The sequence below is a fragment of the Dipodomys merriami genome, unplaced genomic scaffold (assembly GCF_024711535.1).
Source record: "Dipodomys merriami isolate MVZ:Mamm:240054 unplaced genomic scaffold, mDipMer1.0.p SCAF_19, whole genome shotgun sequence".
Lineage (NCBI taxonomy): Eukaryota > Metazoa > Chordata > Mammalia > Rodentia > Heteromyidae > Dipodomys > Dipodomys merriami.
The window spans coordinates 26,333,573-26,345,417 of record NW_027203270.1 but is presented as its reverse complement, the minus strand read 5'-3'; the positions used below and the strand labels follow the sequence as shown (position 1 = coordinate 26,345,417).

Here is an 11,845-nt window from a genome sequence, read left to right as displayed (position 1 = left end):
CTACACATCATCCAAAGGTGCATGCTTTGCTCCCTTTTCTCAGCCAGATTAAGGTGGAGATTAGGACCTTGGCTGCCTCTGGTTTCTGGACCGAGAACAGCCTGGAGAAAGGAGGTCTGCAATCAGGCAGCTCTATCTCTCTGGGAGCAAGACAGGACAGCTTGAAGCTTAATGGACTCAAGGTGGCCTCCTTAGTCTGGAACTACAGGGAAGAAACAATCACACAAAGGGAGAGGAAAAAAAAAAAAAAGAAAGAGCTTTATTGTTCCCTCTGAGGGATTAATGCCAAGGAATGCGTGGTCCCTAAGTCCCCCCTCAGCCCCTGGGAGACAGACCGCCAGAACAGTGCAGGGTGAGCCTCGACCCCTCCAGACGGACTACGCTTCCAGCCCAGAAGCCGGCGCCGAAGCTACAAGCAGCAGTCCCAGCCCTTGGGGAGTCAGGCACCTGGGCCCGGCCAGGCGCCATAGTTCCTTGAGGACCCGGACTGGGGGCCGCCAGGGCCCGGCAGTTCACCCTCTGGCCAGCCACTGGGGCTGGGCTGGGACCGGGAGGTGTCCTCCCCGAGGTGGGACGCAAGGGACGGGGCTTCGGGCCTGGAGGTGTCTGCGGGCCGGGGAGGTCTGCAGAGGCGGCGCTGGAGGCTGGGTGGGAGCCGGGAGGCCGAGGCCCGTCCTCGAGGCTGGCGGGGCGGCTGCGGAGGCCCGGCCCCCTCCTCCAGGCCGGGGGGGGGGGTGGCTACTTGTCGATGAGCCCCCCCTCCTTGAGCTTGAAGTAGAAGAACTTCTCCAGCGCGCTTGCGCAGCGGCAGTACTCGCTGTCGGGCGGGTTGTACTCGCGGCAGTTTGCAATGACCCGCTGCAGGTCGGCCACGAAGAGCTTCCGGGTCACATAGTAGCGACTGCGCAGGCGCTCGGTCATGGTCTTCAGGTCTGGGAGGCGGGGACAGTGTTAGGGTGGAGGACATGGCCCAGGAATGGCAGGCAAGGGCCGTGGGTGGGAGGGGGGGGGGGGAGGGGGGAGGGGGAGTGGGGGGGACCCCGGCTTTAAGAGTGGGGGGGACGGCCGGGTCCCCGGGTGGTGTGGCCCAGCAAGAAAGAGAAAAATGGAGGTCCTCACCGATGGGGAAGCGGATGACGTCGTAGTAATCAGGGGCCTCTGCCTTCTTCACGGGCTCCATGAAGGGCCAGGCGCTAGGGTGTGACTAGAGAGGGAAGTTGAGCTGGGGGAAGGCCCATGCCCAGCCGGCGGATGCCACCATCCCAGAATGGGTCATAAAGCCACAGCTGTTCTAAAAGGATTCCCCTCCTCCCCACCACCCCCGGGGGGAACGTGGCCTCCTCACCTTGATCTGGGCCAGTAGGTTTTTGAGGGTTGTGTACAGCTGGTCCGGATCCTTCAGTTCCTTGCTGGGATGAGAGATGCCAAGTAAGTGTGAGGCTCTGGGTTCTTGTGCCCCACCCCCCACCCCCATCTCCATACAGAAACTCACCCCTTCTCTTTCCCCAACGGCTTCCAGCCAGTTTCTCCTGAAAAGGGGGAATGAGAGAACATCCCTAAGAATGCCTGGCCGACCAAGCAACATGCCTTCCTGTCCCCACAGCAAAACCTCTACTCACGAATGCCGGGGACACTCTCTACAGGGATCTGCCTCACGCCCTCCTTGAAGCAGCTTAGCCCGGGGTAGACCTTGCGGATCTGGGCCTGTTTGCGCTCAATCAACTTCTTGATGATCTGAGGGAAGAAGGGGTTTGAGTTGGCCCATTCCAGCACCAGCCTCAACTTTCCCAAGGCCATAGTCAATCTCTGGTGAAAAAAGCCAGGCTGCTCTGCCTCCCTGTCCTAATTTGCCATATAAGGCAGGGTGAGAACCAAGACCCAGCCCATCTTCACCATATGCATGCACACAAAAACACACACACAAAGGAACACACATGAAGTACAGGTCTACACATGTGCTCAGCCTCCATGTGTGCACAAGATAAACCCCCAGAAATGTACATGCACAACCTCCTTCTGCTTCTTGATGATGTGGGACAGCTCTGTATAGGGGATCCGGGGATTCAGCTCACACTCCATCAGTGTCGCCCCCTCATAGTCCTTGATGTAGCCCAGGTACCGGCTCTTGGGCACCTTGATGTCCTTGGAGAAGCCCTGGGGAGGGGGGATAGAAAAGACAGTCTGGGGGCTGGGAAGGTGGCTCAGTGGTAGAGCGCTTGCCTTGCATGCCTGAGGCCCTGGGTTCAATTCCTCAGCACCACATAAGCAAAAAGAAAAAAGCTGGAAGTGGCGCTGTGGCTCAAGTGGTAGAGCGCTAGCCTTGAGCGCCCAGGCCCAGAGTTCAGGCCCCACAACCGGACCCCCCCCAAAAAAAAACAGTCTGTCAACAAAAATACTCAATTTTCAGAGTGCCCTGCAGAGCACCTGAGTGGTGATGTGTGCCACAATCTCTTGCCCTTGCCCCCCCTTTTTTTTTTTGCCAGTACTGGGGCTTGAACTTTGAGCCTGAGCTGTCCCTCAGCACTTCAGCTTAAGGCTAATACTCTTCCACTTGAGCCACTGTGCCACTTCCGGCATTTTTTGTGTATGTGGTGCTGCGGAATTGAACCCAGGGCCTCATGTGTGCAAGGCAAGCACTACCACTGAGCTAACTTCCCAGCCCCTCTCGCCCATTCCTGAACCTCCCTGTGGCACTGTGAGGACTCTTGTCTGTCCGCGGGAAGGTTCTAGGTTGGCTGAGCACCCCACCTACTCCTACAAGCTTCCCAAGTCCTCTGGAATGCCCCACTGGGGCCACAGAATGAAGCAAGACAGGAGAAATGACTTCCTCACAGGTTCTAAGTAGAAGCGGGGACATGAAGAGACCCTGGCTTCCTCCACAGCAGGAGGCTGCAGAGGAGGACCTGTGGGGGAAGGGGAGGCTTACTTGCTTTCTTTTTTCCCCCTTTTGAAAAAAAATTCTCTTTAGTAGTTGCACAAAGGAGTTACCATTTAACAGAACAGTTTATGAATACATCTTGACCAACATAACCCCTTTCAACATTTTCAAGTATCCTTCCCAACCCCACTCACTTGCTTTTTGAAGTAGCCAATGGCATACTCATCAGCGTAGGTGAGGAAGTAGAGAATGCTGTGTTTGATGTGGTACTCCTTCAGGTGGTTCATCAGGTGAGTGCCATAGCCCTGGCAGGAAGGGTTGGGGCAGATTGGGATAGAGGTGGAAAAAAGTCTGCAGGGACCAAGGGCAGGAAGGAGGAAAGGTGACTGGCAAAGGGCTTGCTAAACTACAGATACCAATTCCCCAGTTATAATCCCCATTTTACAGAAGAGGAAACTTAAGAACTCATATTTTAGTTAGGAAACTATGTCAGTTTGCCAGTATCCAAACCCTACATAGCTCATGGATTTGCAGTCCTTGGGCTTTAGACTGAGGGGAAAGAAGTGACATTGATCATAAAGGTCTGCTTATCACAGCAACTAGCCGCCCAAAAGAATCTCTGCTATAGGGCTGGGCCCTGCAGATCTGGTCTGCCTGAAACAGTACGATGAGGTAGCTAACCTAAGTCTGCTGTAACAAAGGATTGAGCCAGGACTATTAGCATAAGGCAACTGTAACAATTATTAATTCCCTAAGGTATAGAAATGTTCTTGAATAAAGATAGACTCACTTAAAAAGTGTTTGCTTGTGGCTCATACCTATGAGAATCCAACTACTTAGGAGGTGGAGATAAGGGTCACAATTTAAGGTCAGTCTGGGGGAAAAAGACCAGCCAGGTGTTATGGTACACACCTAAGGTCCCAACTATTTAGGAGGCAGTTAGGAGTGCCATGGTCCAAGGTAAACCCTATCTGAAAAAATTGAAAGCAAAATGGAAAACAAAGACTGGGAATGTGGTAGACATTTCCTAGCAAGTGCAGAGCCCTGAGTTCAAGTCTCAAATACTGAAGAAGAAAAAAAAAGTAGTGCTGATGGCTGAAGGCAGAGGTATAGCACTGTCTACCATGTACAAGGTCCTGGGTTCTAGCCCCAATACATGCATATGTGAGCACGTGTGCGTGCATGTGCACACGCACACCCACACACATGCGCGTGTGCGCGCACGTGCACACACATGCATGGTGCTCATGCTGCCAGCTATTGGGCCTCATTTCTTTAAAGTGCAGTTCCCAAGCTGCAGCTGCCACTGTGTGGGGACATGAGGAACTGCAGGGAGGACAGGGACGACTGGTAACACACTCATCCTGCTGCTCTGACCTGGTTCAAAATCAAACAGTTGGAGGGATGGGGTCAGTCAGGGTCAGGGCACTCAGCTCACCTTGACCTGCTCATTTGAGGTGACAGCACAAAAGACAATTTCCGTGAAGCCTTGAGTGGGAAACATGCGGAAGCAGATCCCACCGATGACCCGCCCATCCTTGATCAAGGCCAGAGTCTTGTGCTTCCTAAGATAGAGAGGGTATGTCAGCCCTTACTTGTCCCCCACTACTCCCAGGTCCAGCTCTAGTCAGTGATGGGAACTGAGAAGCAAAACTCTTTGAAAGTTGGGCCTTGGAACAGGAAGGAAGGTGTCCTCAACCATGAGGGTAAGAAGTCCCTATGGGTCATGTGCGAGGGGCTGAGGCTCCCAGGGGACGCACGGGTCAAAGACGAGGCGGGCAATGTACTCCTTGGGCATGCGAGGCAGCTGGTGGGAGAAGACATTCTGCAGCCCCACGAGCCAGAGCAACACGCGCCGATTGGCCTTGGGCATCAGTGAGTTGCCAATGACGTGGAACTCGATGATGCCACGGCGTTCCTCTAGGCGGGCTGTCTCGTCCCGGGCTGCATTGGCTGACAGCAAACTCGTCTAGGCAGAAGAGGAGTGGTAAGCAAGGGCCTGGGTACGCGAGGGCCCTTTACCCCCTCTGGTCAACAGGCCAGCTGGCTCACCTCAGGCCCCAGCATGGCGGCAGGGTCTGTGATGGTCAGCATGACCTCATTGACCAGCTCCATGGGGATGTCGCCCATCACACGAAGCCTCTTGGCATCCTCCAGGGTCAGGTTCTCTGGGAGCTTCCTCTTCTCACCTGCTAGAGAAGTTGGCAAGGTCATCCAGCACAGCCGGAAGGGCCGAGGGAGGGGTGTGTGAGGGTCAGAGGTTGGGAATCAAGTACTCACCTGGCATGGGCTCAGCCCCTGTGGAATCCAGACTTAGGGAGCTGTTGCTGCCCCCACCCATGGTAGGGCTGAAGATTGGGGTGCTGGGAACAACCGCAGCACTGACCGTAGCTGAGAAAAAAAAAAAAAGAAAAGAAAAAACCTCAAGGATAGAGAACAGAAAGTGTTGGCAGGTCCCCCAAAAGAATCAAGGCCCTCCCCGCCCCAATTTCCACTGCTGCCATTCCCAGGCTCCACTCCATTCCCAGGGCCAAGCAGACCCTACAGAGCCTACTGTGCCACATACCTGGCCGGGGTACCAGCTGCGTCCCCTCTGAGGGTGGCATGGTGAAGCCTGACTCCCAGATGGGAGAGTTGGCCCCATAGATCTCCTCCTCGAGCATGGACAGGAACCTGTCAGGAGAGTACAGACTGTTCCACATCGCGGTCCTTCAACCTTGGTACAGCCTGAGCCAGACCCAGGGGGACTACAGGCTGACCAGACAGACCCTGCTGTCAGGGGGGGCGGGAGCCCAAGAAGGGAGACTTTGCCTTCTGGGAAGTCCCAGCCTCAATGGAGAGGCATGGCCCACTGCCTTCTGGGAACCTCTAACTGAGGGTAAGAGGTCAAGACACTCAGGACAGAGATCAGAAGCCTTGCTTTTCCATGATGTATGGCCCAGGGAGACCAGGTCTGAGCTGATGCCATCCTGTGCTGTGTGGCTAGGCAGGGTATCATATAATTTGCATCCTCTCATTCCCCTCAGAAGAAAAAGGGGCTGAGAATCACCCCATCTTGCCACTGCTTATTCCCAACAAAGGCTTTTGAACTGTAGAGCTATGAGTCAGGTTCCAATGGGAGGAAGGTATGGTCTAGGAAGCATTAGAATAGGGGTGTAGTTGGTTTCACCTCAAGTGTCAGCTCTGGTTTCTTGGAATGCTGTGGTGGGACGGTTTCTGAAGCTGTGTCAGGCCCCCATGGGAAACAATTAGTAATGTCTACCAGGGCTGTGGGAGGGGGCAGCGTTAGCTTGGGCATGTACCTGCCATCCCCAGACTAGCACGTGCAAAGGCAAATACTAGCAAGTTGCTTCTGGGCCATGGGCAAGTCTGCCAGGTAGACACCCAGATCCCAGAAGGCCCATGGAGGGAGAGGAGGGACCAATCCAGGAAGCCTTCCTGGAAAACAGGGGACAAAAAGGAGGACATGACCTTGGGACAAAATCCCAACAAGCCAGACCGGGCCTTACTTGGGAAAGTGAGTGAGGATGAGGGTCCTCTTCTCGGGCACCAGCTTGTCCTTTTCCACTCGGAACTTTTCCAGTAGCTGCCGGCGGGTGACCGTGAAGATGGACCGCAGAAGGCTTCGTCCAAAGACATGGGTGGTCTCATAGCGGGGCAGGCTGTCACAGCTCTGTGGCACGTGGCAGTAACAGAGCCACCTGGGGGGTGGGAGAGTGGCAGGTAAAGGTGGAGACCACAGAACCCAGCCTAGGCCTACAAACCTCTTCCCTGAACCACTGGCGGGGCCTACCTGGTATAGTTGACCTTGTAGGTAGCCACATCCTCGGACTGGGACCTCTGTCGAAACTGGGCAGGGGTCTCAAGCTTCCAATAGTTAAGGCATAGCAGGAACATCTTTGAGAGTTCAAACATCGTCTGCCGCTCCCGGGGAGCCAGGTGGCTAAACTTGTACTGCACAAAGTTCAGGACACCCTGAGAGGGGAGATGGAGCAAAACCAGAGGAGGCATGAGCAGCCGCAGGGCCTTTTCACACAAAGATGCTCCCTTACCAGACACAGAGCTCATGCCTATAATCCCAGTTCCATGGGAGGTGGAGATTGGGAGAAATGTGGTCCAAGATCAGATTGAGCAAAAATCAAACAGAAGCTGGACCCAGTGGTGTGCACGTGTCATCCAACTACACATGAAGCAAAAAAAGAAGACAATCTCAGTCTATGCTGGCTGGGGCAAAAATTCCAGACCCTATTCAAAAAGCCAGGTGCTGGTGGCTCACACCTATAATCCTAGTTACTCAGGAGGCTGAGATCTAAGGATCACAATTTGAAGTCAATGTGAGTAGAAAAGTCTGTGAAACTCCCAATGAACCAGCAAAAATCTGGAAGTAGAGATGTGGCCCAAATGGTAGAGCTCAAGTTTTGATTAAAAAAAAAAAAAAAAAAAGCAAGAGAGCCAAATCCTGAATGCATATTCCCAAAACAAAACAAAAAGAAAACCCTAGCCACTTGAGATGTGGCTCAAGCAATAAAGTACATGCCTAGCAAGTACAAAATCTTGAGTTAAATTCCACTAGTAAAAAAAAAAAAAAAAGACACCCCACATACTCTGGGACTCTGAGAATAGAAACTAAGCCCTGGTCTACCTTCAAGTTATCAGAGAACATGTCCCTTCTCTGAACCTCTCCCCCACTTGCCTCTTGAAGACGATGGAGAACAAAGGTTCCTCACTCCTCCAAAACTCCCCCAGTTCTCCTCTTACCACCTTCCTGTCCCACCTGTTCAATGTTAGGCTTCTCAAATGGAGGGCTGCCCAGGGACCCTTCCACCACAGGCCGGGTCATCTGCAGGATGCATTTCCGCAGGAGCTGGAGGGAAGAGGAAGGGGGAGGAGTAATGACTGGCAGCAGAGCTCAGAACTGAGGACCCCCTCCCTCAACATTCAAAAGGCCTTCCCACATCCACTGCTAAACTCTCAGTCCCTGAAAGCTCACCTTAAAGAGGTAGAAATAGACTTGCTTGGTGTCTGTGTCCTCTTCCTTGTGAACAGACATGAACAGGTTCTCCACATCCACTACCATGCCCAGCAGCCGGTTAATTTCATCCTCTGACACATTCTCCAGGTGGGACACATGGTCAGCTGCAAGAAGAGTGGGGAAGAAAGGATAGAAGAGATCCACAGGATCTGTGTGCCAGGAGCTCAGGCCTGTAATCCTAAATCTCAGGGCTGAGGTTTGAAGCCAGCCTGAGCAGAAAAGTCCATGAGTCTTCTTATATCTAATTAACCAACAAAAAGCCAGAAGTAGATGTGTGGCTCAAATAGTACAGTGCTAGCCTTGAACAAAAAGGCCAAATGAGAGCTTGAGGCCCTGAGTGGAGGAAGAAGAGGAAAAGAAGAAGAAATAATAATCTACAGGGCTTCCCGCACTTCTTGCCAGCCATCCTCAAATACATCCTCATTCCCTCCAACTCATGTGGACCAGCAGGGCGAATGAATGATCCCATGCCGGCCTTGGTAGATGGCTCCTGCCTTTCACATATCCCAACCCAATCTTTTCACAGAAGCATCTCTGATTTTTTTTTCTGAGAGGCTTTATGGTAAAGTTATCCCCTCCAACAGGACCTTGCACCAACCCCTTTACAACCAGCTCCCAAGGCGCAGCCTGCCTTACCTAAAGGGTGCTCACAGCTGCGGCACAGCTCGCTCAGGTTGGCAGCTGGCTGTTGGAGGTCCATACGTGGTGCGGTGGGGGGCTTGGGATTTTTCCAGCCATTACACTTGCAGGTTTCATTGGCCTAGAAGAGGAAAGATCAGTCAATGGCACTGTATTTTTGGTGCCGGAGCCGCTCGAAGCTTCGCCCCGATTCCCACCGAGCCCTAGGATGCCCCCAAGTCCCGCCCCTTTCGTCCCAGGCCCCGCCCCCACCTTGCAAGCCGAGAAGACCCCAAGCTTCTCGAGCTTCTTGGCACGCGGCAGTCCCCGGACTTGCGCCTTCCTCTGGCTAGCGCGCTGCTGCTGGCTCAAGCCAGGCCGAGCTGGATCGCCCCCAGCCCCAGTCCCCCCACTTCCTACCCCGGGGCCCCCAGCCCCTGTGCTCCCAGCCGGGGCTGCAGCTGGGGCGGGGGCTGGCGCCGGGGTGGGAGCCGGAGTGGAGGCAGAAGCCGGACTGGGCGAAGGAGTCGGCGTTGGGGCTGGGGCCGGAGACTGAAGGGGCCGGGGCTGCGCAGCTGGGGTAGGGGTCGAGGCCTGGGATGGTTCCGCCATGGCCTCCCCGCAGCGGAGCGGCACCGCGGTCCCAGCCCTAGGGCCGCATGGGCAACCGGCTCACAGTGCGCAGGCGTCACCGCCCTGGTGCACGCTGGGAGTTGTAGTGTTGCCGCGCCGTACCCCTCTGCCTCTGCCTTCCAGACTTTTCTGCTCTGTCTCTTGGTCCCAAGCAGCAACCCATTTGACTGCTTCTCACTTCTATCCTGAGGGCATCCGGAACAGTCGTGATTGCTATCATTTTGGGGACACGGAACATCTCAGAACATAGGCATCTGTTTGGGGAGATTTGTGGATTTTGAAGCCCACCAAGGGAAATGGAAGCAGTCATTTTAGAGACCAGCCATGTTAAAATACGACCCTTATATCAGCTAATGTAAGCTGGTAAGGGGCGGGGAGGAGGGAGTGAGACAAATGCAGGACCCTCAATTTCAAACTTGGGTGGCCCTAGGTCAGTCCTATCCTGGGGTTCTCTTCTCGATCACAGCTCCAAGGCATATCCTACAGACTGCCTGACATAGAATTTAGGACTTAGTTTAAATGTAGCAACTTAGTTTAAATTTGTGCTATGTGGTATCGACACGGGTGTTGGCTTTGTGATATTCAGCTGAATATTTTTGTGCACTTCTCTTTATTACGTAAGGATTTTTTTTTCCTATGAAACCACTGAGCACAGGCATAGCTACGGCTGGGATAGTCACAAAGAAAGCTACCAAAGTAAGGACAGCGGGAGATAAAGCCCAGCTTTCAGCTCTGTCTTCATCTTTGTGGTCTCCAAGCCCAGCCCTGGGGCCTACAGAACAGGAAGAGAATTCAAGATGCAGACAGTTACTTCTTTCCTCACATGTTAGCGTAGGATTATGCGTGGTCAGGGAAAGGCAGGGTGTTCTTTCTCTATCTAGGAAACAGTCCTCCTAGTCCCAGGCCTTGTTCATAGAGGGCAGGACAGCCTTCCTCCAGCCAGGTAACTCAATCTGATCTTGGCTGTGACCAAATCATCCATTTACATGCAGGTTGGGATCCTGCATGCTCAGTTGTATCCAGTTCCATCACAACCCTGGACCCTCTGATGCTGGTGAAGGGCAAAGGGAGGAGCAGAGTCCAGGCAGCAGCACGAATGACAACTTGGCACCCGGACATAGGACAAGCATGGTTAACCTGGAACACTGCCCAATGTTTGCAGGTGCTGAAGGAACTGGGTGGGCGGAGCTGAGCTCAGCTGAGTGGGCGGGGCTTGAGCGAGATGGGCAGGGCTAGGGCGGGGCGGGGCGGCCTCCCTCCCGCTCACCAGCCGGGGCAGCGAGCCTCGAGCCCTCACATAGCAGTTGCTCACTCGGATGCAGCGGGTCAGTGGCAGTTTCTCCAACGAGAGTCGGGTGGCGCCCCGGTTTTCTAATGCGGCCGTCACTGAACGAAATCAAGTGGCCACACTACCGGTGCGGGTGCTCAGGGACGAGGGACTAAATGTGCAGAACCGTGAGCACACCCAAGATGATTTCCAAGTGAAGATGGATGCCTTCGGCTTTGCCCCAGAGGAACTCTTAGTGCAGGTGGATGGCCAAAGCTTGGTGGTGACCGGCCAGCGACACCAGGAGGGCTCCGACCCCGCCAGAGGCAGTTACCGCCGAATGGAGCAGAAGGTGCACCGACAGATGCTACTCCCGCCTGACCTAGACCCGGCCGCCATGTCGTGCTGCCTGACCCCGTCAGGCCAGCTGTGGGTCCGTGGCCAGTGCAGGGCGCTGCCTCTGTCCCAAGCCCACACTGATCCATCCCTGAGGCCCAGGCGACAGGGCTCTAAGAAAAGTTCCACCTAACCTGACCTAGTAAACAACCACCGTGATGAGCATACTAAGGGTCCTGTCTTTTCTGGTGTTGGGGTCAGATGCTGATGGTTAGAACCGCAGGTAGAGGGAGCTCCTCGCCCACCCCCCAAGTGGTGGTGGGCCAAGAATCAGGTCCTGGGTGAAACTGGAGAACCCGGGGGTCATGAGACCCCAGACCCAGACCCAGTGAAGGGACCTGAGACTTGGGGGTGGACCTGCAGGGGGAGGGAAGGAATGCAGTGGAGAAAAACGGTGCCAGGTGGCAAGGAAAGTGAGGTGCTTGTAGCCTTGCTTTTTTTTTTTTTTTTTTTTTTTTTTTTTTTTTTTTTGGGTCCAGTCATGGGGCCTGAACTCTGGGCCTGGGCGCTGTCCCTCAGCTCTTCAGCTCAAGGCTAACACTCTTCCACTTGAGCCACAGTGCCACTTCCGGCTTTTTTCTTTATGTGGTGCTGAGGAATCGAACCCAGGGCCTCAGGCATGCAAGGCAAGCGCTCTACCACTGAGCCACCTTCCCAGCCCCTGTAGCCTTGCTTTTTGAAGTTGTCAGTGTCCCTTCTTCAAGGAAGAGGATGAGAAGATTTACCCAACAAGCCTGGTGCACCCCTAGTGGTCATCTCAGAGATCTCCCAAACATGAATCCCGTGTCCCCTAATGTAAGCTGATGAGGGCAGGGAGGGGGGGGAGAGAAAAATGCAGGACCCTCAGCTTCAAGCTTAGTTGGCCCCAGGTCAGTGCTGTCCCAGTCCTACATCCTCAGAGCTTTGTCTTGGTTACCATGACCACCAGCATCCCCTCAAATTGTGTGTATGGGGGGGGGGCTGTGTTTAAGAACACTCTGGTTCATTTTAAATTAATTTCAATAAACTAGAGAGGACATTG

The 11,845-nt window shown here is 54.2% G+C and overlaps 2 protein-coding genes across 3 annotated transcripts; one reads left to right on the top strand and one right to left on the bottom strand.

Moving 5' to 3' along the window:
- Positions 1-232: 232 nt before the first annotated feature.
- Positions 233-9,200, bottom strand: Kat2a (lysine acetyltransferase 2A). 2 transcript variants are annotated; one of them, XM_070028020.1, is made up of 18 exons: positions 8,802-9,200; positions 8,547-8,670; positions 7,869-8,014; positions 7,653-7,742; positions 6,672-6,853; positions 6,388-6,579; positions 5,445-5,551; positions 5,159-5,269; positions 4,931-5,070; positions 4,639-4,847; positions 4,317-4,443; positions 3,073-3,183; positions 2,011-2,154; positions 1,620-1,734; positions 1,493-1,529; positions 1,346-1,409; positions 1,120-1,204; positions 233-932 (listed from the first exon to the last, which is right to left on the bottom strand). In XM_070028020.1, the coding sequence occupies exons 1-18, from the start codon at positions 9,138-9,140 to the stop codon at positions 739-741; spliced, it is 2,517 nt and encodes an 838-aa protein (XP_069884121.1). In that variant the 5' UTR covers positions 9,141-9,200; the 3' UTR covers positions 233-738. The 2 variants fall into 2 exon arrangements, with proteins under 2 accessions (XP_069884121.1, XP_069884122.1); XM_070028021.1 differs by having other exon boundaries at positions 4,931-5,067.
- Positions 9,201-10,420: 1,220 nt separating this feature from the next.
- On the top strand, positions 10,421-10,991 carry Hspb9 (heat shock protein family B (small) member 9). The gene has a single exon (XM_070028042.1). The coding sequence runs from the start codon at positions 10,478-10,480 to the stop codon at positions 10,955-10,957; it is 480 nt and encodes a 159-aa protein (XP_069884143.1). The 5' UTR covers positions 10,421-10,477; the 3' UTR covers positions 10,958-10,991.
- The last annotated feature ends 854 nt before the right edge of the window (positions 10,992-11,845 follow it).

Coding starts and splice junctions, on each gene's coding strand:
- Hspb9 (XM_070028042.1), top strand. CDS start 10,478: ATGCAGCGGGTCAGTGGCAGTTTCTCCAACGAGAGTCGGGTGGCGCCC.
- Kat2a (XM_070028020.1), bottom strand. CDS start 9,140: ATGGCGGAACCATCCCAGGCCTCGACCCCTACCCCAGCTGCGCAGCCC. Junction 8,671..8,801: donor GGGTCTTCTCGGCTTGCAAG/GTGGGGGCGGGG, acceptor TTCCTCTTCTAG/GCCAATGAAACCTGCAAGTG. Junction 4,444..4,638: donor GCCCGCCTCGTCTTTGACCC/GTGCGTCCCCTG, acceptor TCTCTATCTTAG/GAAGCACAAGACTCTGGCCT.